Genomic DNA, 25,253 nt, shown 5'->3' on the forward strand with positions numbered 1-25,253 from the left:
TCAGGCATATATATTTTTTTTTTTTGGGGGGGGGGGAGGATTTTTATTCCTCCCTCCCAAACCCCCACTGTGTTCTGTGCTTATTTCCATCCAGGCCTTGACTAGATGCACACACAAAAAATCACATGAACCATATGGCATTTCAAGTATGTTTTCTACTTATTTTACATACGTTGATATCATAAATGCTTTCCACGCTGGTACAAGGTCATCTCCGTGACAAACTCAGAGCTGTGGGGTGGCTTATAGCCGTGCCTCCACGCTTTAACCCTTCTCATCACCTAGAAAACCCTTCTAATCATCTGTGGCTCACTGCGCCTGGGTGAGGGCCTGAGGAGCTGGTTCCTTGGAAGCCCCATCACCTGCCTTTGTGGCTGGTATATTCGTTAACCTTCGCTGCTGTAACAATTACGGGAGAAGCTGACTCTCCGTTTTGGAGTAAGAGTTTAATCACGGTGTTGGCAGGGTGTGCTCCCCAGAGGGGGTAGGGAGAACCTCTTAGCCTCTTCCTGCCTCTCGTCACTTCTATAAATGGAAAGTAACCATTTGGGGGTGGCATTTTTCACTCAATCTCTGGAGAGTCTGCTGGGTTGTTGCTGAGTTTATTTAACCACTCATCCACTGAAGGACATCTGGGTTGTTCATTTTTTTGACTATTACAAGTAAAGTTACTATAAACATGCATGCACAAATTTTGTGAGCGTGATTTTTTGCTTTTCTGGGCTAAATGTCCAGGAGTACAGTTGCTGAGTCATATGGTAGTTGCCTGTGTAGATATTTAAGAAGCTGACACACTTTTTCAGAGTAGCCATATGAGTCTGCATTCCCACCAACAGTGTATGTGTGATCCAGCATCTTTAATTTAGAGCTTCTGACAGGTGTGTACGGATAGCTCGTGGTTTTTCTTTGCATTTCCCTACTTGCTAATGATGAATATCTTTTCATATGCTAATTTCCACATGTATATCTTTGGTAAAATGTTTATATATGTATTTTAAAATTTATTATTATTTATTTCAGAGAGAAAGGAAGGGGGGGAAGAGAGAAACACTAATAAGAGAGAGTAACATCCATCCGTTGCCTCCTGTACACATGCCAACCAAGATCTAACTTGCAACCTGGGCATGTGCCCTGACCAGGCATCAAACTGGTGACTTCTGAAATGCAAGGGAGAATCCAACCAACTGAGCCACCCTGGCCAGGGAAAAACGTTCAGATTTGATGTCTGGCATCTGATCATATCTTTTGCTTATTTTCTACTTAGGTAGTTTGTTATTGTTGTATTTACTATTGAATATAGGGAATTCTTTTCCTGTTCTAGATACTAGGCCTTTTCTGAGATATGGTTTGCAAATATTTTCTCCTAGTCTTTTCATCCTCCTTATGGTCTTTTGCAGAAAAAAAAAAAGTTAATTTTTATGAAGCCCAATTTATTGTTTTCCTTTTATGGACCATGGTTTTGACTTCAAGAATAAGAACCTTTTGCCTTGCTCTCAATACCAAAGACTTCTTCTTCTTTTTTTTCCTTTAAATATTTTATAGTTTTACATTTTACTTTTACGCCCATCATCTACTTAGAGTTAATTTTTATATAAGATATGAGATTTAAGTCAGGATTCATTTTTTTGTCTTTGGTGGTTCCTTGTTCTAGCACCATTTGTTGAATGATTATCCTTTTTCCACTGGATTGCTTTTGTTGCTTTGTGAAGAATGAGTTGGGCATATTTGTGTGGGTCTGTTTCGGGGTTCTGTACTCTGTCCCAATAATCACAGTGTCTGGCCCAACACAAAAACTATACAGACTTGAATACTTAGCTTTTTAATAAGTTTGAAATTAAGTAAACTGATACTTCCAACTTCTTTATTTTTCAAAAAGGTTTCGCTATTCCAATTTCTTTGCATTTCCATATGAATTTGAGTACTCTTGTATATATCTACAAAATACTTTCATGGGATCTTGATAGGCATTGTATTAAAACTCAATAGCAGTTTGAGGAGAAATTGATGTCTTCACTATGGTGACACTTCTAATCCATGGGTATCGCACACATCTTCTGCATTTATTTAGGTCTTCCTTGATTTAGTCCAACACTGTTTTCTAGTTTTCAGTAAACAAGTCCTGTAAATTCAGATTTCATTGTGTTCATTGCTAGTCTACAGAAATATAATTGATTTTTGGATGTGTCTCCTGTGTCCTGTGACCTTTCTAAGTCACTTATTAGTACTAGGAGGTTGTTTTTACTTTTTAATAGATCCCTTGAGACTTTCTGAATAGGTAATCATGTCACCTGCAAATAAGGACCATTTTATTTCTTCCTTTCTGATTCGTACACCTTCCATTTATTTCCCTTTCTGGCCATTTTTGCCGCACTCTTGCCAGACTTCCGCACTTTGCTGAACGAGAGTGAAGGCCTTGTGCTGTTTCAGTCTTGGGGGGGAAGGGGTTAGGTTTCCACCATTAAGTGTAAAGTGATTGTGGGATTTTGTACATGTTCTTTATCAACTTAAAGAAGTTTCTTTCTATTCATATTTTTCTGGGAGTTATTTTGTCATGAATGGATATTGAATTTTATCAGACACTTCTGAATTTATAATCTGAGGGTGTTTTTTCCCCCTTAGCATGTTAATATTGTGAATTGATTTTCAAATATATAGCCAGCCTTGCATCCCTGAAACCTCATTTGGTCATGATGTAGAATTCTCTTTATATATTGATGGATCGTTACTGGCAATTTCTTTGTTGGTATTGATTAAAATGTTTCCGTTGTTTGATCTTTTCAAAGAACTAGCTTTTTATTTTACTAATTTTTCTCCGTTTTTTTCCCTTCTTTTCTTTTCTTTCTCTTTTTTTCTTTTTCTTTTTCTTTTCTTTTTTTCTTTCTTTTTTTCCCCCTATTTTTAATTTCTGTTCTTTATGTTTTTCTTTTTTGGGCTTCTTTTGCTTTGCTCTTTGTAGGTTCTTAAGGTAATAACTGAGATTTTGATTTGAACTTTTTTTTTTCTAATATAATCTTTACATTTCACTCTCTGCACTGCTGTTGGTGTGTCTCACAAATTTATTATGCTGTTTTTTCATTCATTCCACTATATTTTATTTCCCTTGAGACTTTTTCTCTTTGACCCATTTAAAAAAAAATAAGCATATTGTTGGTTTTAGTATTTAGAGGTTTCCTTATCTTTCGATTTCAGGTTTGTTTTCCTTATGCATAGAGAACACACTCCCTGTCTGATTTCAGTTCTTAAAAGTGTGGTGAGGCTTGTTTCCTCCTTCACAGTCCGACCTGTGACGGTATATGCTCCATGGATGCCTGAGAAGGATTTCATTCTGCTCTTGTTGGGGAGAGTGTTTTGTAAACACTTGGTCCTGCTACAGGTGACTTTCTACATCTCGCTGATTTTCTGTATAATTCAATCAACTGTGGAGAGAGCGAGGTTGAAGTCTCAACTGTAATTGTGCCTCTGGTTCTCTGTCCTTTCAGTGCTCTCGGTTGTGTGCTATGTGTTCCCAGCACTCTTGTGGGCTGCGTACACACTTAGGGTAGCAATGTCTTCTTGGTGGTTTGACCCTTTTATCGTTACATAATGTTTTTTCTGTCATGTTAACTTTTTTTTTTCTTGCTCTGAAGTCTGTTTTATCTGATATTAATGTAGCAGTCCAGCTTTATTTTCATTAATGTTTACCTGACATATCTTTTTCCATTCTTTTGCTCTCGACATACTTCTAGCATTATGTTTGAGATGTCGAACAATTTCCATTTCATTCACCTGCTGACAATTTAGAGCTTACTAGTATGTCTGACACTTTGTTTTCATATATGTTGCATCTTTGGCCTCTCTTTTTCTTTTTTCTTATTTATTTATTTATTTATTTATTTATTTATTTGCCTGCCTGTGCGTTATCATAACCACTTTTAGCACTCCATGTTGATTTGTCTGTAATGTTTTTGAGTTTATCTCTTTTATGGCATTGGATTGCTTAGATAGACTTTTTCGCAGTGCACTGTTGTCATTTACCAGTTCTATGAGTGAGCTGTTGAAGCTTTGCCTGCTTTACATCCTTGTTTATAACATCATTGTCTTAAACATTTCCTTCCTGTATGTGTAGGACCACAGGAGCCAGTGTGTGACCTTCTACTCTGACCATCAAGTCTAACTTAGAAAACTCAAGCGGAGTAGGAAAATATATTGTATTTCCCTATATTTTGGCATTTCCACTGTTTTGTTCTTTTCCCCTCTTATTCTGAATTTCCTTTTATAACGTTTTTGTTTGTTTAGATAACTTCTTCAGTCATCCATTAAGAGTAGGTCTGCTGTTTAGTAAGTCTTTTAATTCTCTTTCATATGAAAAAGTCTTGATTTCCACCTCATTTCTGAAGGAGATTTTTATCTAATAGAGAATTCTCACCTGAGGGTTTTTTCCCCCAGCACTTAAAAAATGTACTTTTTCTTTGTCTCCATAATGTCCTATGAAAAATCCACTGTCATTCTGATATTTTCTCTTCTATAGGTAGGTATCATTTATTTCAATGCTGTCAAAATTGTCCTTTTCCTTTAGTTTTCAAAAATTTGATTATGATGTGCTCTTGTGTATAGTTTTAAATTTTTATTTTGTCTGGGGGTTTTGATCAGCTTGTATCTGTACATTTATGTCTCTTGCTAAATTTGGAGAGTTTTCAGTTAAGTAAGTTTTTAACTCCCCCCCCCCCCCATTTCCTTCCATTCCAGTGACACAAATGTTAGATTTTTCCATTATATTCTCACAGAGAACCTGCTTATTTCCCTGTCATTTTCTCTCTTTCAGATGGATAATTTCTAAAGTTTTATCTTCAAATTGACTATTTCCTCTGCCCCCCCCCATTGGTCATTTATTTTAATTTATAGTTTTAAAATTTATATTTGTTTTACCTTTATATCTTCTGTTGTTGTTGTTTTGAGACTTTATACTTTTTCATTTGTTTTGGGTGTGTTTGTAATTGCTCCTGGAATCATTTTGCTTTTAAATATTTGTCAGATAATTTCAATACCACTGATTATTTTCGTTCTGGTTGAGCGTTTCCTGGATCTTATGATGAGTGGTGTTCAGTTAAAATCTGGACAGTGTGGATTGTAGGTTATGAAACCCAGAATCTTAATTTAACTTTGTTTTACATGGTTTGACATGTTACTTACTCTTCTTCCATGGACACTTGATTGGGGGAGGGGTTTCTCATAGTTCAGGTAGGGCAGGAGCTGAGACTTCCCATTGGACACATGAGAATGAGGGGGAGGAGGAGGAAGGGCTCACTAGCCCAGTGGAGTTAAAGTCTGTCCCTCTACCCTGTGCCTCTGACATCGTCGGCCTTTCATGGGCGGGGAGATCGGGTGCCCCATTACAGCCTGGAGAGGACGGATGTCTAGGCTCCCTGCTCTGCCGCTTCTGGGTTGGGTTGCTCTGCTATTGGATAGTGTGGCATTTGGCTGCAGTAGAGCAGTTACGGTCTAAAAGTTTTCTGTGTTGTTCGTCTCTCTCTTTGCTGGTTCTTCAGCCAGGGAGAGCAGAGCTTTTCTCGTTCTTTCTGTTTGATCCATTGGCACTTCCCACTCACCAGCTTTTCACTCTCATTCCGGGATGAACGAGGTACAAAGAAAACCCAGGGACCAGTGTCCAAGCAAGGTCTGCCCCAAGGTCCCCCGCTTGTCTGCTCTCCTGTTATCTTTCAGACTTCTCATTGCCTGGTGCTCGGCGTCCATGGATGCTGCTGCACTCAGTGGGAGGAACAGGGAAATGGGTCTCTGCCCACCTTCCCAGAGGGGAGTGTTACCCCTGTACTTCCCTAGACAGCAGGTGAGACCTCGACTGCTCTGTGATCCAGAACATTTAGTGATGAGAGCTGTGGCCATGGCCTGAGCTGTTTGCTAGCAGCATGGTTTAAAGGAGACAATTACTAAGGAAATGGTCATCTGCATTTCTCCAGTTCTCTTCCCAGCCCTTCTAAGGCATTCCCAACTGAGAAGTTAACCCTGGTGGTCTTGATCCGGCATCAAGACGGGTTCAGGAATCTGGAGAAGGGGCTGTGTGTAAACTAAATAAGAGTCCAGAGATGAAACATAATTTTGAAAGGCATTGGGGGGGGCGGGGGGGGAGGGCAGAGGAGCCTGGCTGAAGTTCTCCTTGTCTCAGGACCCCTTGCTTTTTATTAACACAAATTGTCCTAAGGTGAGGTGGAGATATACACATCAAATGGTAGGGATTGGTACAGAGTCCATTGTCATATTGGGGAATTACCTTTGGCTGTTCAAGTGTTTGGCCAGTAGGAGGCAATAACATGCAGATTGAGATGCCCTGAGCTGTCTAGCAGCAAACAATCAATTTATGCATCCCTTTCAGGTTTGGGGAAATGCCTTTAGGCATTCCCAACAGGCAATAACATATGTGTCTCAGCCCTTGTTGAGTTCCCAAGTTTCATCAAGCTTTCAATGAAACTCTTGCCGTTATGACATACTGGAACTGGCTTCCGGCAAGAAGCCACCAGTGGAAGGGCAAACCTTCCCCACCGTGGGGCCTGCCGCAGTGCGGAAAGCTCAGGACATCTCCAGGGTCCTTCTTCTTCTCCGTGTTTACCCAGGTGCCCAGTGCTATATTTCAGCCAAGAACTGATTTTGGGAAAGATTTTCTACTTCTGTTGTAGAACATGTCCAGGGTATGTTATGTTAGGGCCTGTGCTGCCCCAGCTCATTTGGGGGCAGGACTCCAACACAAGAGCCTCGTGCCTGTTTGGGGCCAGGAGCATCCAGAGTGGGCACAGGGCATGTTTCCCCTCCCGGCAGGTCGCTCACGGGAGATGGCGCTCTCGTTCTGTAATTGTCATTCTTTTATATACAAGACTTGGTTTTTAGTTCTTTTCCATGCAGGCCTGGTTGACTACATTTTCTTTCCAGAATCTCCCTAATTATGAGGAGAAAAGCAAATGTTGAGCTAGTCTTTTTTCAACAAGAAAAAAAAAAAAAAAAAAAAAAAAAGACGAGATGCGTAGCAGCTTTTATTTTCATCTTTGGACTGTGCTTGAACGTTGAGGTCGCAGTGGGCTCCTGTGCATGTAACTAAAGCACAGGTGTCGAGGGGGTGGAATGCGTGGTGTCTTGGTAAGCCAGCATAGAATCACGCTACGGAAACTTTTGGTATCTGGGTGAAGAAAGGGCATTTGGGGGGCTTAAGTGTTTTAAATTTGTGGATGCAAAAAAGTTATACTTTTCAGTCGTTTCCTTGGGGCCTCTGGAGAGAGGGCTGGGACAGCCCGGGGCATGGCCAGTGCTGACTGGCATCTCCTTAAAGGACACGGATTGCCCTGTGCGCACTGAGGGGCTGATCTGCACCTGGGAGTGGCTGGAGGCATCAGCCGGTGTTGGTCCTTGAAGAAGACTTTGAGGGGCACATGTGTTAGCTCAGTGTTAACTCCGTGTTAGCTGGGTGTCAGCCCGTCAGCAGAAGAGCGGCTCGGTCCCCCGCAGGCGCAGTGGAGGTGTCTCGTGCGGGCGCCTCTGTGAGCTCCTCCAGCTCCTGAGGCCCACAGCGCCCCCTGAGGACAGGAGGCGTGTTCCAGGCGGGGCCTCCCCTGCAAGCCATGGCCCTCTCACCTTGCTCTCTGCCACCCGTCACAGCCAGGGGGCACCTCGGGGCCCAGTGCCTACTCCACCCTTTACATTCGATGTGTGCTCTTCAAGCTACCGTATTTTTTGGACCATAAGACGCACTTTTTTCCCCCCAGAAGTGGGGGGGAAAAGTCCCTGCGTCTTATGGTCCAAATATAGCCTACACATATACTTTAAAAAAAAAGTTTTTTTACTTGCCCGGCTCTGTGTGGTCTCTGTGTGCTTGCTGCAGCCACTGTCCATTCCTCCGTGCCCAGAGTGTCTGCCCCGCTCTGTAAACCCCGAGTGGTAGAGGAGTTCCCATGTATGGTAGTCAGCCTCCATGCCCTCGCTGCAGCCATATCTCCATGTCAGCCCAGGTACGGTGTACGGTAACTGCGTAATCCAAACCGTAATCATCGCCTGTACCCCTTGCTGGCCTGTACTCCGTGCCCAGAAGAATGCCGCGTCTATTCCCCCAATCATTCCTGTCCGCCCTCTGTTGCCGTGCTTGACTACTGGGTAGGCGTACTGTAGATCTCTGCCCACCAGAAAACTCTGCCCTCCGCTGGATGCCCTGATTGATAACGCCGCTACGTCAGAATTTCTCTTCATACTATTATACCGGTAACTGTCAAAATGTTTGTACTGCAACAAACTTCATACTGGTATATTGCATGCAGAGACTTTCTGTGATACCAAACCAATAACATTTACCATAATGTAAAACACTCTCCAGCCTCTTCTCCCACCACTACAATGTGTAGATACCCATAAACTATGCAAAGAAAGCATAGAAAGTCTCTGCATTATTTATGGGTTTACACATTGTAGTGGTAACACTGAACTTTTTGTTTCAGAATCTTTTTTTTTTTTTTCATTTCCCTTCTCTAAAAACTGGTGCGTCTTATGGTCCGGTGCATCTTATGGTCCGAAAAATACGGTAAATGTACGTCACTTATGGCTTTTCTCGGGAATTGGTGTGAAAGCGGAAAGTGTGGCTGAGCCTCAGGGAGAGACATGGAAGCCCAGGTCACCCAGAGTCCCCCGGTCCTTGCCAGCTAGTGTGAGTTCCCCTCCACCATCAGGGCTGGCGGAAGGCCAGGGTGAGCCCGGGCTGTGGCTCTAAGGGCGCCTCAGGGGGTGTTCTTCACTCCGTCCCTCTCGCCTGCTCCTGGGGCTTTGATTTCAGGGCACTCTGTCCGAGGAGACCCCACAGGATGCTCTGGACACAGAAGGTTCTGTGTGGATATTCTCAGACTTAGTGGACCCGCTGAGAATTCAGGGTCAGGAAAGAAGCCCAGGCTTAGACCCTGCCGTACACTGGAATCACTAGGGAATATGCAAAAAGAAAAGAAAGAAAAGAAAAAAAGTAAAGAACAAAAAGCCCATTTCCTCCTCACAGATTCTTAATTGTTCGGAGGTCCAGGCCTCAGCACTGGTGTTCTGGCAGGTGCTGAGTCTGGCTTTCAGCAGGTTCTGAGCCCTGGCTGCGAGGGCGCTCCCAGCCACCCCGTGAATTAATTCTGCCTGAGCCTGGTGCTTCCCTGGGGTGAGGACATCCCAGCCGGAGGAGAGAGCTGCTCGCTGCTGTTAGGGCCATGTGGGGGGTCCAGTGAAGGTCATTCCTTCCGGTTCTCACCTTCGCTCAATCACCATCATCTGATTTACTCTTCTAATACAGATTCATTAAAAGTGGGACGTCTCCATGGTGGTTGGCATCTCCCTAGGGTGTAGCCTGCTCTCAAAGGGAATTGAAAAACGTATTTAATTTTGTGAAATAAAGTTTATTTAATTCTGTGAAATGTATTTCACTGCTAAGGATACCTTTCTCTCTGGCGTGTTCGTGCTGGTCTGAAATCAAGCCGTGGGGAGAGGTGTCCCAGGTCGCCCGGGCTGAGGTGTTGACCTGTTTGTTCCTCTGACACGTGTCAGACCTGCTTCTACGTTTTGGTGGCTGAGTGCCAGGGACTTGCTTGCCCCACCGAGGGGGGGGTGGGGGGGGTGGTCAGTGATTGGGTTTATTGGCTCATCTGGCGTCTTGGTTGCAGTTTTAAAAATGTTATTTCAGAAGTGGGGTGAAAATGAACAATATATTTAGAGGAGAAGTTTGGGAGAATTCACTGCTGAGAATTCAGGGTTTTACCCCCTATTGTGAGTAAACACTCCGCCCACCCTGTCTGCAGGGTGGAAAGGAGCTGGAGGAGATGCCATGGACCAGGGCCTGCTGGGATGACTGCTGACCCGATGAGCCAGGAAGGAGCTTTGCCACTTTTCCCGAGAGGCACAGTCCTGCTAATTTTGGAAGAGGACTCTGGGGGAGAAGGCGTTGCAGGGATGGAAAGGTGAAGCCAAAATAAGTATCACATTTTCAGAACGGGAGAGACCTCTGGGATTTTCGAATCCGGCTCCTTCATTCACAGACATGTGAACTAGGTCAGTGTATGAGGGATTTCAGCGACATTCTTTAAGCACCTATTAAAATGCCCCACGCTGTGCTAGAGCTAGAAGAGGCAGATGATGGATTCCTCAGGGTTCCCGAGAGACAGAGATAATAGAATGCTTGTATGTGTGTGTATCTGTACTTAAATTTAAGGAGGGATTTATTGTGAAAAATTTGCTTGCACAGTGATAGAGGCTGACAAGCCCCCAAACCTGCAGTTGGAAAGCTGGAGTCTCGGGAGAGTTCAGAGGCAGGAAAAGCCAGCGTGGCAGCCCAGGAATCCCTCCGGCTCCTAGAAGGGCCAACCCCTTTGTGCTGCTCAGGCCTTCAACTGATTGGGTGAGGCCCACCCACGCCCGGGAGGGCAATCTGCTTTCATCAATGTCTGCACGTCAGTGTTAAACTGCCCACAACCATACTCACAGAAACACGCAGAATACCGTTTGATCAAATATCTGGGCACCCGTTAACTTGACACATAAAATTAACCTCACAAATGACTTCCCCAGCACAAATCTGACACAGATTTAGGTATCAAATGCAGGTATCCTAACCCTTGCCCACAGTTTTGTGTGGGTGTATGTGGTTTTTTTTTTTTTTTTTTTTAATTGATTTCATTATGCTGTTTGCTGACTCATCTGTAATAAATGAATACATATAAAACATACATCAGACTTGATAAATTAGATTTCATCAACAATCAAAACTTTCACTTATCAAAAGATATCATCAGGGAGGTAAATAGACAAGACATGGGCTAGGAGAAGATATTTGCAAACTACATTGCTAACAAAGAGCTAGTATCCAAGATGCATGTTTGACGGCATTAGTCGTCAGGGTAGTCCAAATTTAAATAACGAATAAACAATATGATACATAAGAAGAATATGCAAATAAACGGTGACTAGAGAATGCATCCTACAGGGAGGAGTGCAGCGGTGTGCTACTCCTCAATGTTGGCACAACTCCCTTGCGCCTTCGTCTGCACACCTCAGCCAGACGTGTTCCGTGAGCAGCGGGTGTGCGAGAGCAATCTGGGGATGGCATTTAGGTTTTCCTCAGTTTGCAGTCTGGCGATATGGAAAAACTGGCTTGTTCAACCTGTTTGTTTTGTATACTTAGTCCTGATCACAAATTGTTAAAACATTTCTCTCCTTGAGAACAAACCACATTCCACGAAAGGTGTTTTAAAATACGTTACTTTCCAGTCGGATGATGAAGGAAGGGGAAGGCAGCTAAGGTTTACTGGGCATGGAAATGTGTGTGTACAGTGGAGGAGAGCGCTCCCACTCTGCCTCTCTGTGAGCTGGAGGTGGACACCCGTAGACTTTACCCCGCGGTCACTGCTAACTGTCTCTGAGACTCTGCGGGCCTTTCTACATGTAAACTACATGTGTCCTGCTTCCCAGCACGGGGTGGAGTGCTTTACCCTGTGCATCTCTCTGCACAGTGTCATCAGTGAGACCACGTACACACACTCGCGTGCCCTGGTCATCTGGTCATACTGGACAACTGTATTCTGTTTTTGAGAGAGACAATCCCCCAGAGCAGGGGCTGGCAAAGTGCAGCGGATGGCCAGCTCTGTGCTGCCCATGCTTGCAGTACCATGGTATGAGAACCCAGCCGTGCAGTCTTGTACATGTTGTGTGGGACCGGTTTCCTGCTGAGGAGGCAGAGCTGAGTGCTCGGCCTGGATCTCAGCCTGCACTGCCACTGCCCACCGCCTGCCTTGGAGCCCGCGTGTCTGCTCTGAGCCCTCCTGCTGCCGGAGAGGTTTTTCCTCCGTCCTTGCCTGTCTGGGGCCATGGGTTCTCTCTCGTTTCCATCTTTGGAAGATGTTTAGAGCGGTGCTGTGCAGAGTAGATTCCGAGGATGCTGTGCCCAGGGGAAGCGGCTCTCCTTTTGCAGGACCTCGTGTGGCGTGGACAGGGCCTGTCCCTGTTGTCTGATGCAGCAGGAGCTGGAGGGGCATTCACTGTCGTAACCCTGCTTGGGTGAGGTCCCCAGCGGGTCAGAGTGCCTGGAACCTGGTCCCAGCCTGCGGCTGTGTGAGGGGCAGACCACACCCGGACAGCTGGTGACCCAGATTATCCATCTTGTCTGAGAATAGATTAGGGTGAGGCAGGCTGCCTTAATGACTGGACGTTCCGGGCTCTGGAAGGTCCGCGGACTCAGCCTGCATGTACATAACGCATTGAAAACATGCTGTTTGCCAGCTCCATCCGCAGGCCCCACAGCCCAGGCGCTGCTCCTGGGAGGGGCCTTGCTTATGTGATATCCCGGGCTACGCATTCTCCGGGGCCAGAGGCTGGTTAGATGTTGCCGTCTTGGTGTTGGGCATCGGAGGCTGTTGGGAGTTTTGCAGTGGGGAAGTCAATCTTTGCTTTTCATAATTGAGACTCCCATGGTCTCCAGGGCCATGGTATATATAGAACTATCTTGTGTTACTTTCTTACTTTAAACACTGTCAAACCCACACCGCTGGTGAAACAGCAGCATAATGTGCACCCTCACCAGGACGGACCAGCTGCTCACCTCTGGACATGCCCATGCCCTCTCTCTGTGAGTATGCACACCTGCATGCAGGCCAGTCACCGGAGAGGCGGGGCCGTCTGCCAGCTGCAGTCCATTCTTCTGTAAAAGGCCCAGAGAGAGCCAGCCTCCGCGGTTGGAGTGCAGATTGTAAAGTTAGGGCCTAGCAGAGTCTGCTCTGGACTCCACATCACCGGGCAGTGTTTCCAGATCCCCACGGAATGTCTTCTTAAACACGTCATGTGTTCTTGAAGGGCAGCAGACGTGCACATGGAGGCAACATACGTGCTCACACACATGTCTTCAGATGCCACTCCGGGTCTGAGGGTAGAGACAGCTGACAGCCCTGGGTGAGGTTACACAGCTGCCTGTGGGACAGGGCGGGGCATCAGCACACTGTAGCTGAGTTACTTGCTGCTTTCTATGTGCACATCTCATGTTTATTTACTTTGGACAGGTTTTATTCTACCACTCTACTTTAACTGGCATAAATATAAGAAGCACAAAAGGCTGGAAATAATGAAAAAAAATGAGATGATGGAATTTAAATCTTGCCTTTCTTTCTGTGCTTACTTCTGGTTCCTTCTCCCTGTGGCATGCAGTTTGTTATAAAAAGATCCTCCAGGAGGGAAAGAACAGAGAAGGCAGCCAGGAAATAACGATAAAGCAGGTGTCCTGAAGGGCTAGCAAAATGTTTTGAGCTTGTTCATGTGGGTAGTTCAAGGTCAGTAGTGGTTTCCAGAGCTCCATCAGCACACACACATCTGTTCTGCAGCCTTTATTTTACATCACAGGCTCGCCACACCGTTCTCTGTCTCACTTTAGGTTCTGTGGAAGCCTGACTGAAAGGCTAAGTGTCCCTGTACCACAAGGGGTGTGGGTTTAATCTCCGTGTGTCTGAGGAGTCGTTTCCACTGGCCCTGCTGTTATGAGGGGTTATTCTTCGCCGGATGGTGGAGGGGCAGTGCTGGGGTTGCCAGAGATGGAGACATGGTGAGGAACTGGGAAACAGGCTCATTCTCAGAGCCTCGCTGCCCACGTGCTATTAGGGATTCGCTGCGGCTTAGATCACGGCCTCCCAAACCTCAGCATCCGTCAGCAGCACCTGGAAGGCTTGTGAAAGCACAGATTGCTGAGCCTGACCCTCAGAGATTCTGACTCAGTAAGTGTGGGACGGAGCCCCCACATTGGCACTTTAGTTTCTGGGTGATGCTGCTGAGGCCAGCCTTGGAAACAATGGCTCCCTCCGCCTCCACCCCGAGAGTCACAGAATTGCTCACCTGGAAATGCAGGGCCAGCATCTAGGCCAGGAATTGTTACTGTGGCCGGTGGGCCAAATAAGCATGTCTTTGTAAATAAAGTTTTATTGGGAAACAACCTTGTTTACAGATAATCCCCGCGGCTTTCGTGCTGCGGAGGCAGAGCTTCGTGGTTGGACAGTGTCCAGACGTGCTCCCAGAGCCGGGAACGGTGCATCGGGCCCTTCAGAGAGGAACGCTGCTGACGGCTCATCTCCCCCCATGTGTCCCTGGCATCGGGGAGACGGGGCTGGGAAGGAATTCTGCAGGGCTCTGGCCCTCGGGTGTTCCAGTCTGTGTGTTTTTTAGAAGCAAGGGCTTTTGTCTTTATTTTTCTACTTAAGTATACAGTATATGATCATGGAATTTCATTCATTACTTCTCAACAGGCCATTCTCTACATTAGTTTTCTTTATGGGAAAGAGCGGCTTCTCAAAGTGAAAAGAAACACAGAGTAGTACCTTGTGTCTTACTAGTACAGCGCTGGCATCCGTTTGAAGCCTGGGTGGGGAATTTTAAAAACCACACAATTAAAAGGGGGAAATCATTCTTATTTTGACACTGTGATTGTCAGATTGGTGATACTGTACTTGTTTTAGACTGTGGGAGGAACTGGCATAACCTCTCTGGCAAGCAGGGTGTCACGCTGTGGCAAGAGTCTTTAAAATAATGTTGATACGTATTACTCCAGGAATTCCTCTTTTAGGAAATTTCAGCGAAACTTCATATTCCTTACAGCATTGTTTGTAGTATTTTTTAAAGGAAAGAGAGTTAAATGTCTGTGAACACGGAACTGCTGCTATGATGGTGAGTCCACACTGCTACCGTGGAGCCATTTAGAAGGGAAGCTGATAAAATCTTTTTGGAGATAATTGGTATCAAAAGCCTTGAACATGTTTTATGCTTTCGGCGCCAATATTTTCATTTCAGGAATGATGAAAAAGCAATCAGAGATACAGACAGCCTTCATATTGATACAAGGAGAATGATCAAGGGGAAGACATTGGATATGCTTAGTAATTAGTAATCGTTAAGTAATAGATGGTGATGGAATGAGGTGATAAAATACTGGATAGCTAATGAAGTGTATTTTTGAGCACCAGTGTATTGGGAAGGTCACGGATTACGTGTTAGATTTGGGTATAAATCCACATGTACAGCATGCACCTGCATATCTCCCATGAAATAGGAGCTCTGTGTTCCGCCCAAACCTGTCAGCACCAGGTGCGCCCAGACACTGGACAGATTTAGGCTCCTCCCTTCCTTTACTGTCCTCCTCCATCACGTCAGCACACCCTATCCGTTCCAGCATTCAGTGGCATCCCTCTGTCCCCGCTGCCCCCCTTCCCGCAGGGCCTTCCTGTCCCGTGGCCCGCTCCACGGTCATCGCATCACCTGTCTCTCCGTCTGGCCCACTGCAAGCTGAGAGGTCACCTCAGGATTTAGACCAAGCCTTCCCTCCACTGACTGAAATCCCTGCAGTGGGTTCCTACTGAGCTTAGACTAAAATGACTCCTTATCGGCCCTGGAGGCCCAGAATTCTCTGGCTTCCTCGTCTGCCACATGTGACCTACCTCGCGACCTCTTTTCTACTTCCGAGCCATTTGCACATGCTGCTCCCTCTGCCGAAAAAGCTCTTTCCCGCATGTGGTAGAGCAACCAGCCTCTCATCCTTCTTCAGAGCCTAAATCTTAATGGTTTTCTTTCGGAGGCCAGCCCTGTCCCCTTCCTAAAGCCTGCCAGTGCCTGCTCAGGAATCCGGGCTGCACTGGTGGGATCTAAGGGCCCACAGAGCATGTGGCTGTAGGCTCTTAAAAAAAAAAAAAAAAAAAAAAGATAAGTATTTGATTTCAGAGACTGAGGGAGAGTGAGAGACAGAAACATCAACGAAGAGAATCATTAATCTGCTGCCTCCTGCACGCCCCTTACTGGGGATCGAGCCTACAATCTGGGCAAGTGCCCTGACCGGGAATTGAACTGTGACCTCCTGATTACTAGGTCAATGCTCAACCACTGAGCCATGCCAGCTGGGCGCTGTAAGTTCTTAATAAAGGTTTGTTGAATGCATGAATGGATCTCTTCATATGTCTAATTGTATTGTGAATGTGTAGGTGTGTATATATAAGTGTGTAAGTGTGCATACACACAATCAGAACGTTATTGGTGATGCAAAGCAAGTTGATTTTAACTTTTTTTGTTGTACTTTCCAAATATTGTAATTAATCTATATTACTTTTTAGTGTGGTAAAATAGACATAACAAGAAATTTATCACTTTATGCATTTTTAAGTTTTCAGTTCTATGGCAGTCAATGCACTGCTGTGCAGCCTCCCCACCCCAACCCTGGACCTTTTTCATTTCCCTTTGGAAACTCTACCCTTGGAACACTGACTCCTCAAAAATGTATACTCTTTTCACAATTAGAAAATTATATTAGAAAGAAACAAATAGCAACCATCTTTTCAAACAAAGCTCATATCAATATATTTTGGACTGTGAGTTTGCATAACTATAAAACTAGTTAATTTGTGTTCCAATATCTAATTTTGGTTTTAAAAAATTATTCCTCCTAAGTCTAAACTGCTGAGCTTACGGGTTTCTCTTTGGCTGCCGTAGCTTCCCTGCAGTGCAGACCATTTGTGCTGCCTAACAAATGCGTCCTTCCTGCCGCTCTCATCATTTCTGGGAGACAGTGTGCCAGAGCAGAATCCACTGCAAGTGCGATTAGTTTAATACTCACATCCAAGGTTTTCGCAGCGGTGAAATTAATTTGATAAAGTCTACATCTAATTGTGACGAAGCACTGTGCCTGGGCCTGGGAGAGGTGGGCTTGCAGGAGTTCACAATGGCAGAGTCGCGTTTGCCTCATTGGCTGGAAACAGCTGGCGTAAGGAGGCCAACAGGGCGCATTGGAGACCTGGTTTCCTGACCGTGAGGGTCAGTTCTCCTGCCGAGCGTTTGCCCTGAGGACCTGTGGGCCAGGGGCAGGCCGGACCAAGCAGACACCCTCAGGCCCATCGCCTTGGAGGAAACTGCCTCACACAAGAGAGGAGAGTTAGAGATGGCACCCCTCCATGATGTGAGGGGCCATTTCATGTTTAAATGATGGCAAGCAAAATGTGCAGCATAAACAATTGATAAAGGAATCACATCCAGAATATATTTAAAAAATCTTACTAAGAATAACAGAACAACCCATGTGGAAAACGCACAAATATGAGCAAAAGTCACAGAAGAAACATAGACAAAAAAAAAAAAAAAAAATCAATCGGTTTCATTAGTAATCAATAATTGTAAATGAGCACAACACGAGATGCCATTTTATTTTATTAGATTAGGGAGGTTTTAAAAAGACGCTGTACAGAACACAGTGAGTGGCTGTTCGGGTGAAGGCCTGGTGACCAGGTTGGCTTTGCGTGGAACCCACGAGTGTGGATTTCAGAAGGGTTCTCGCCGTTCCCTGAGGAGAGGGCTCACTGTGCTGTCGCTGCCTGTGCTTGCTTTCTGAGGGTTTAGAATTTGGTTTCATGCCAGGTCGATGCTGGCTTCCTGGACGGCTCAAATGGAAACGCTGGGCCCAGAGTGTCTAGTGAGCGTCCTGAGTGTCCAATGGGCAGCACTGCACAGGCGTTGCTACAGCTCATTGTTTGGGAGTGAAATGTGTGCTGTGCTGGGGAGGACTCAGGAGCTGGACCTGATCCCCTTTGGACTTTGTGGCCCCCAAAGCCGTTCCCTTTGCTGGTTTTGCTCTGCACCCTTTTGCTCGAATACATCACAGCGATGAGCCCAGGTCTATCCGAGTGCTGTGGATCTGTCAGTGAACCATGGAGCCTGGGGGTGGTGCCAGGGACCCTGGTACATTGGTAACTCAGATGTTGCCCTGAGTGTGGGACGTAGGACCTCTAAAATTGTTGGTGGAAGATAAATTGGCACCACCATTTGAGGGGAAAATTTACCAGTAGGTAAGTGAGCTGAAGATGTCTTTGTCCATTTCCAGATGTCGAGAATTGAGAGAGAAAAATTAACATATGTTTTAAAAAAAGGCATTGCAGTGACATTGTAGCATGGATGTGTTGTCACAAACAAAGGAGATAGCCTAATGTTCTATGGAGAAATATATTTTGATATATTTTTAAATAAAATATACAACATTTAAAAAAATAGAAATTACATCATCAATGTGGTTAAATTTTTGTAAACTAATGTGAATTTAAAAAGCAGCAATACATTGTTTTAAATGTAAAAGACTAGATTCCAGATATGTAGATAAAATACCCTATATAATGAAATGGTAATATATAAATTGACCCTAATGGCAGAATGACTTGGGAACGACCGGTCGCTATAATGTGCACTGACCACCAGGGGGCATATGCTCAATGCATATGGTCAGTGCGCTCCCACAGGGGAAGCTCCACTCAGCCACAAGCCAGGCTGATGGCTGCAAGTGCACTAGAGGGGCCAGGAGCCTCTCCTGCCCTCTTGGCAGTGCTAAGAATTTCCAACTGGTGGCTTAGGCCCAATCCCCATGGAGAGTGGGCCTAAGCCTTCAGTTGGACATCCCCCAAGGGTTCCCAGGCTGCCAGAGGGATGTCTGACTGCCAGCTTAGGCCCGATCCCCTGGGAAGTGGTCCTAAGCTGGCAAGTGGACATCCCCCGATGGGTCTCAACTATAAGAGGGCACAGGCCAAGCTGAGGGACCCCTTCTGCCCACAGTGCACACATTTTCATGCACTGAGCCTCTAATGAAAATATAAAGGGAATGGCAAATTTAGGGCTGCCTAAGCCCCTTTTGCCCGTGTGTGTTATAAAAATCATCTTAAATCATCTGAATCCTTTTCTTGGAAAAAGTTCCGCGTATTTCTGACCTATGTTTTCTTTTCCCTTTTAAAACAAATCTTGAATTTCAAAGGAAGTGCAGATGCTATGACAAACTCTGTCTTTCAATATATTATTTCATTGGCTCACTGCCCTTGGCTATTAGGAGAAGATTTATAGACATGTCTCCTAAATAATTGGCAATTAATTTGAGATTAGATGCCCAAAAGTACAGTATTCTTAGTGTAACGTGAAGGTGGAGGCTTCTTGCCTACAAATGTCACGGAACACAGAGTAAATGTTAGCAGGCAGCATAGTTAGCGCTGCCCTTTCACACATTCGCAGGAGAGAGGAATTTGAGTTTGATGACCACGAACTGGATTGGCTAGTTTCAATGTAAAGCTTATGCAAATCAAGAGTGCCTCTATGTCCTGATGCCTTCCCATCTGTAAATCCCTCGTTTATCTCCATAGGGACTGATAGGAACCTATGGTCCACAAGGGATAAAGAGATACCGTAACCCAAATCTTCTTTGGAATTGTGCTTACATTTGGGTCCATGGACATCTTTGGTGGCTCAAATGATAACTGTCAATATTTTTTTTTTTATGTCTAGGACTCTGGTCTCCTAGGGCTGGGGTCGGCAAACCTCGGCTTGCAAGCCACATGTGGCTCTTTGGCCCCTTGTGTGTGGCTCTTCCACAAAATATCACAGCCTGGGTGAATCTATTTTGAAGAAGTGGCATTAGAAGAAGTTTAAGTTTAAAAAATTTGGCTCTCCAAAGAAATTTCAATCTTGTACTGTACTATTGATATTTGGCTCTGTTGACTAATGAGTTTGCCGACCACTGTCCTAGGGGAAGGTAAACCATAGATTCCAGGTAAGAGATTTTGCTGGTTAACATGGTTATCCTTTTGGTCAAATTCCGAAGTGCTCTATACCCGGAGGTAGAGTTGACAGGTGTGATCATCAAATATCGGGATTTACCCGATGGTTTCATTTCCTGAACTTAACTCGCACACAGAGCCTGGAATCCATCATGAGCTGGATGTTTGTTAACCAGTGTGCACTTGTCTAGGCCAATTGAGACCAAGGAGAATTTTAGTCCCCCCCACAAACTCGAGAAATATCCTGTGATCTAGTTTTCCTAGGCCTGTATTTCGTTTCTCACTATTTCTAAGCCACTGGGATGAGTTTTAAGTTAAGCTATATTAAAAAAAAGAAAAGAAAAAAGAAAAAAAAAGTAACAGTTCACCTTTGGACTGATCCGGGCTCTTTCATTCTTGCCTTGAACCCTTGTCCACGCTGTATTCTCATGATGGTAATTTCCAGCTCTCATCCATGCTTTCTCCTTGCCATGCTCTGTCTTTGTCCCAGGAATCCTCCCAGCAATCTGGTGTGGGGCTGTGAGGTGTCCGTGCTCTGTGTTCGCGTATGAGAACAGTGAGGGTCAGGGGTTCACAGTGCCCTTGGGCTCACCAACTAAGACCCGGTGGAGCCAGGATTAAACCCAGGCCTGTCTGTCTTAACTGCCAAGATTTATTCTATTTTTCTTTTAGATCAATTTTCTAATGGGATTTTAGTTTCTAATGGGAACTAAGCCGATTACATAGTCATTCAATAGTTGTCTTTATTTCATATGTTTGAAATACGCTGTATTACAGAATAATTTGCATACTATACACTACCCTTGTTTACAGATATAGCTCTGTAAGTTTTGACAAATGTATAAACCTGTGATGTCCCTGTCATAACCAAGATATATTTTACGGACAGCTCCCCCAAAAAGTTACCTTGTGCTTCCCCTTTTTAAAACCTTTTATTTTGGAATCCTTGCGGATGCCCAGGAAGTTGTAAAAATAGTGCAGAAATTTCCTGTACCCTTCGCCCAGTTTCCCCCAGTGGTAGCTCCTACATAAGGGTAGCTGTAGCACAGTCACAACGCCGAGAAAGGGGCATTGTTACTCTCCACAGGCCTGAGGTCCCTGGCTCCCTCCATCGGTCTGGGTCTACTCGCGGATGACCACGTAGCTGCCTTCTGCGCTATAAATCTGGTTAGCCTTTACTAAAGCTTTCTGTAACGACGGCACTGTTCAGTATGTTCTCTCTCGTGTCTACTTCTTCTGCCTAGCATTGTGTGTTTGAGAGGGATCAATATTATGTCTGTGCTCCTTCTAATTGTGGGGTAGCATCCCATTGTTGGACTATAATGCAGTTCGCTTATCCATTCTCCTGCTGATGGACATTTGGGTTGTTTGTAATTTGGGCCTATTATATAACGAGTAACATTGTTATGAAGATTTACCTACAAGTGTGTGTGTGTGTATGGGGGCAGGGGAGGGTTGTTTTCATTTGCTTGCATAAGTCAGAGTGGAAATGTTTGGTCAGTGAAGGTTTAGCGTAATAATACACTGCTAAATTGTTTGCCCAAGAGAAGGAACCATTTTCTACACAATCGTGCTAACACTTGAGATGGTTAGTCTTTAATTTTTGTCATAATGTGTATGGAGTAGGTCCTTATTGTGGTTTTAATTTGCCTTTCTCTGATAATGAATGTTATTGAATACCTTTTCATGTACTTGATGGCCAGTCATATATATGCTTCTGTCTGATCAAACCCTGTGCCCATTTTAGGGGCAAGTGGGTGGGGATTTGTCTTCTTCATTCAGTAAATATTTGATGAGTAATTGTATGTTTATTGTATGACCTAAGATTGACTTGAATATATGTATTTTCTTTTTGGCCACTTGAAACTGTAGGTAAAATACAACTCAAATAAAATCGTTCAGTTTGGTTGTTAGAACATTCTAAAATGATAATCTGTAGCAGGGAACCTTGTTCTGAACGTGACATGGGGCTTTAGATCAGTAGTTGCCTGCCTGGCAGGACATATCACCCTGACCACTCCTGTCACCCGCATGGCCTCCTCTTCTTGGCCCTGGGAAGTTTCCATCCGAGACATGACTGCTGTGGTCACACGGGTGCTGAGTGGCTGCATTGTTTCTCTGAGGCTAGAAATGCTCTTACCTGCTTTTTATCTTCTCTAAGAACGGAAGAGCAATCGAGCCTTGTTGTTTTTAGCTGTCACTGTCGCATCTTTCTCCATTAAGAACCAATGTTCCCTAGGCTGATAAGCAGGCCTTCTGTGGCTCCTGTGGACTGTAATTTGTGTTTATTATTTTGAAAAACTGTTAACTTTTTTTTTTCCTGTGGCACATATTTATAAGAACACATATATTTTTAGCTTTGTTTTTGTTCTGTTACGTATAGAGAATTACAAAGAAGCAAACACATAGCACCTCACAGTTAACTATTGCTTAAACAACAACAAAGATAAAAAAGAAATATGTATCTAGAGTTTGCAAATCAACACAGGGGCGTGAGATCTCTCTGTTTCCACCTGTCTATATAAAGAGCTATTTCTCCTTTAGTTCCCACATTCAAGACCTTCTTCCTAAAGGAAACTATGAAAAGAACGTCCGCATGATTCCCTCCATTCACCCATGGCGTCTCCTTTTCTCCCTTGTCTTCTTCCCGGGAGGGATCAGACAGCGTGTTCTGCCCCACGTGTCCCCACAGTGTCCCCACACGCAGACCCGGCTTCCACACAGGGCCGCTGTTTGGATGAACTCTGCTTTACTTAGTTGATCCCGGGGGGTTGTTTCTAAGTTTTTATTTATTTATTGTTTTGCCATTGTAAACGCTGTGCGATAAATACCAGTAGAGATGTCAGCAGACTTTGCAGGTATATCCGACAGGGCTCAGTTCCACCGGTTGGACCCCTGGCCCAAGATCATTTTGTAATTGGTCAGCTCCTGCGAGGTTGTCCTCCTGAAGGCTTTGTTCTCGGCATCCTCTCTCATGGATTTTGCTAATGTCTAGGCTGCATGTTTTGGCTGCAATGGCCCAGTTTATAGTCTTCATTGTTTTAGCCTTCTGGTATGATGTGAAAGGGGACCCCCACATCAGTGCTGTTTTGTCCTCGTTGCATCCTCGCTTGCCTTCACCCTCGGGGAGGACGCCCTGCGGGTGATGAGGGGTGCGGGGGGCCTCCCGCGGTCCCCGTGCTGCTCGGAGGCTGTGGCTGATGGGCTCTGTCTGTTTACACGTTCCCACAGGAGGAAAGCTGAGCAAGGACCTGCGGCACTTCCTTAGCCAGCGCTTCCAGAAGGGCTCCCCCGACCACGAGCTGCAGCAGACCATCAGGGACAACCTGTACCGCCACGCTGTGCCTTGTGAGTAGCCGGGGCGGGCGCCGCGCCCCGGGCGGCTGGGTGGGGAGTCAGGGGGAGAGGAGAGCGGCTGGCCCAGTGGCTCCGAGGTCCCGGGAACCACTGGGAGCAGTGGGTCACACAGCACGGCACAGGGCGGGGTGATTTCTTGGCGTTCAGGCACTGGCTCTGCCCAGAGCTCTCCAGCTCCCAATGCCGGCCATTGATCTGCCGCTGTAGGGTCAGTGTTCTCATCCGTGAGAAGGACCTGCCACTCACACAAATACTCAGAGCCCTGTGCTGAGGAGGGAGTGGGATGAGGTACCAGGTCCGTGTCGCATGGCAGAGCATCAGCCTCTGTAAATGCTAACTGTGGCTGTATCAATGGCGGGGACCAGGCCAGAGGCCTTCAGAATGGCCACTGATGGGGGCGGCTGTGACAGGCGATTGGCAGCTGAGGGGTCCTGCAAGGTCCCAGACACTACCAACCTGCACCCCCTGTGGCCGGGTCCCGAGGCAGGGGTCCCAGAAGACAGGTGACTGTCTGATTTCTGGCTTTATTGCTGGGAGGTTTTCCTGGCTCCTCTCTGGTACCCCATACTTCACAGTTGGAAATGCCTTTTTAGAAACACTGTATTTTAATCAGGGAAAGAAAGGAAAAACAAATTGAAGTTCAAGGTACCTGCGTATTGTTTGATTAGTTTGCTATAAATGGCTTTCTTTAGTAAGTTATATTTCACAGGTAACGTGTGAGCGTTGTGAACGTTCCCTAATACACGTAACCTTATCGGAGGCGTGCCATCGCCCCACAAGAATGCAGGCCGTCAATCTGACCGGGACCCTTAGAGAGCAGCTTCTAGAACAGTCCCCCGCCCCCGGCCCCCATGTTACTTCTTAGTAAAACCAAGGCTCCAGGAGAAAAAGAGCTTGACTTCCAGGAACCTGGGTTGGTCCCCCAGTGGCCTCTCCCCGCTGCCAGGCAGAGCTCCAGACAGAGAGGGTGTGGTCCTAAGGTGCCCATGGGACTTCTGGCCCTCAGTCTCTAGGGCTTTCAGCATTGGAATTGAAACTGGAATCTGAATGACGCCCTAATAATTCCTTACACTTGGATTAGTAATAATTTCTGGTGTTAATCACGGGTTGTCATTCTGTTTTTATATATCAAGAAACCAAGGCACTAAGGTAAACCAACAGAAATAGGTTTATGGGTGACCAGGGCCTCTGGTCTCCTGATCCACCACTGCCCTGCCTCTGAGATACTGTCCAGTCTTACTCTCAGAATAACCTTTTGAGGCTGGGGTTTTGTACCCATTTTACAGATGAGGAAACAGAGTCGGGCAGATCAAGTACCTGCGAAGTGGCATCTCTTAGGCCATCGGGGCTTGTGGTTGGAGCGCGGCTGCTGCTGAGGTTCTAGCACAGCAGATTGGACGCAGTTTTGCAGAATTCGGAAATTGCAGAATCACGATTGTTCTCCGTGCAATCTTCCCCCTGCTTAGATTCCAATTTAAGAAATGGGGAATGGAGCACACCATTTCTGGATGCATCTGTGGCGTTGCCATGGTTACGTTTTTGGCATGCTTTCCCGTTTATGTTTTCCACTGATTTTATTGCACCTGACTGTGAGCTAAATGACTTGGTCCTCAGCCCGCCGTCACGTAGGAACTGGGGCAGAAGTGACCTCGGCCGTCCCCCACGGCGGAGATCCACGTTTCATCTTTGCGTGTGTACCCGCCCGGGGTTGCATTCCTGCGAAACCAGCAAATTAGGGATCTGGGACGTGCGAATGGTCTTCCTGCTGAAAAAGAAAGCACGTAGCGTTTCATTTTACGTTTCCTTCATAAAACGGGCAGGAAACTCGGCGGAGGCCAGTTTCCGAGGCCGGTGGGAACAGGAGAGGCCTCTGGGCCTTTGAACAGGAGAGGCCTCTGGGCGCAGGTTCGGTTCCCGGCCCGCACCCCTCCGGCCACGGCGGTGTTTGCCTTGGTTCTTTGGCCCATGTGACGGGGAAGCGGGACCTCTGCCACCTGCCCTGCCGGCCGCTCAGGAAGCCCTGCGGCCCGGGGCGGGGAGGACAGACCCTCCTGGCTCTGTGGTCCAGCCCTGGGAACCAGCTCGTGTAATCTGCCTCTTCCAGAGCTTCCTGCTGCTGCTATTTCGGGGACTTCGGTATTTTGGGAAGGGATGACCTCATGAGCAGGTGCCTGCGCGTTGGGCAGCCTTCCTTTCCTGTACGTCTTAGGAGGCTCCGCGGCAGAGACATTAGTAAGTGAAGCCCTTTGTCTGGAGTTCTCCTCCCAGTGCAGCCCAGCCTCGCACACGCCACAACGGCTTTCACCATCG

At 45.9% G+C, this 25,253-nt stretch overlaps 1 protein-coding gene across 18 annotated transcripts in view; it reads left to right on the forward strand.

Annotated features, from left to right (window-relative positions):
* The window catches only part of MAGI1 (membrane associated guanylate kinase, WW and PDZ domain containing 1), a 513,936-nt gene that overhangs the window by 269,557 nt on the left and 219,126 nt on the right, over nucleotides 1–25,253 (forward strand). For all 18 annotated transcript variants that reach the window (XM_036430606.2, XM_036430608.2, XM_036430609.2 and 15 more), the window contains exon 2: nucleotides 22,818–22,934. In XM_036430606.2, coding sequence (XP_036286499.1) covers nucleotides 22,818–22,934 — 117 coding nt within the window. The remainder of the gene's footprint in view (nucleotides 1–22,817; nucleotides 22,935–25,253) is intronic.

This window comes from Pipistrellus kuhlii, unplaced genomic scaffold, assembly GCF_014108245.1.
Source record: "Pipistrellus kuhlii isolate mPipKuh1 unplaced genomic scaffold, mPipKuh1.p scaffold_m20_p_11, whole genome shotgun sequence".
Taxonomy (NCBI): Eukaryota; Metazoa; Chordata; class Mammalia; order Chiroptera; family Vespertilionidae; genus Pipistrellus; species Pipistrellus kuhlii.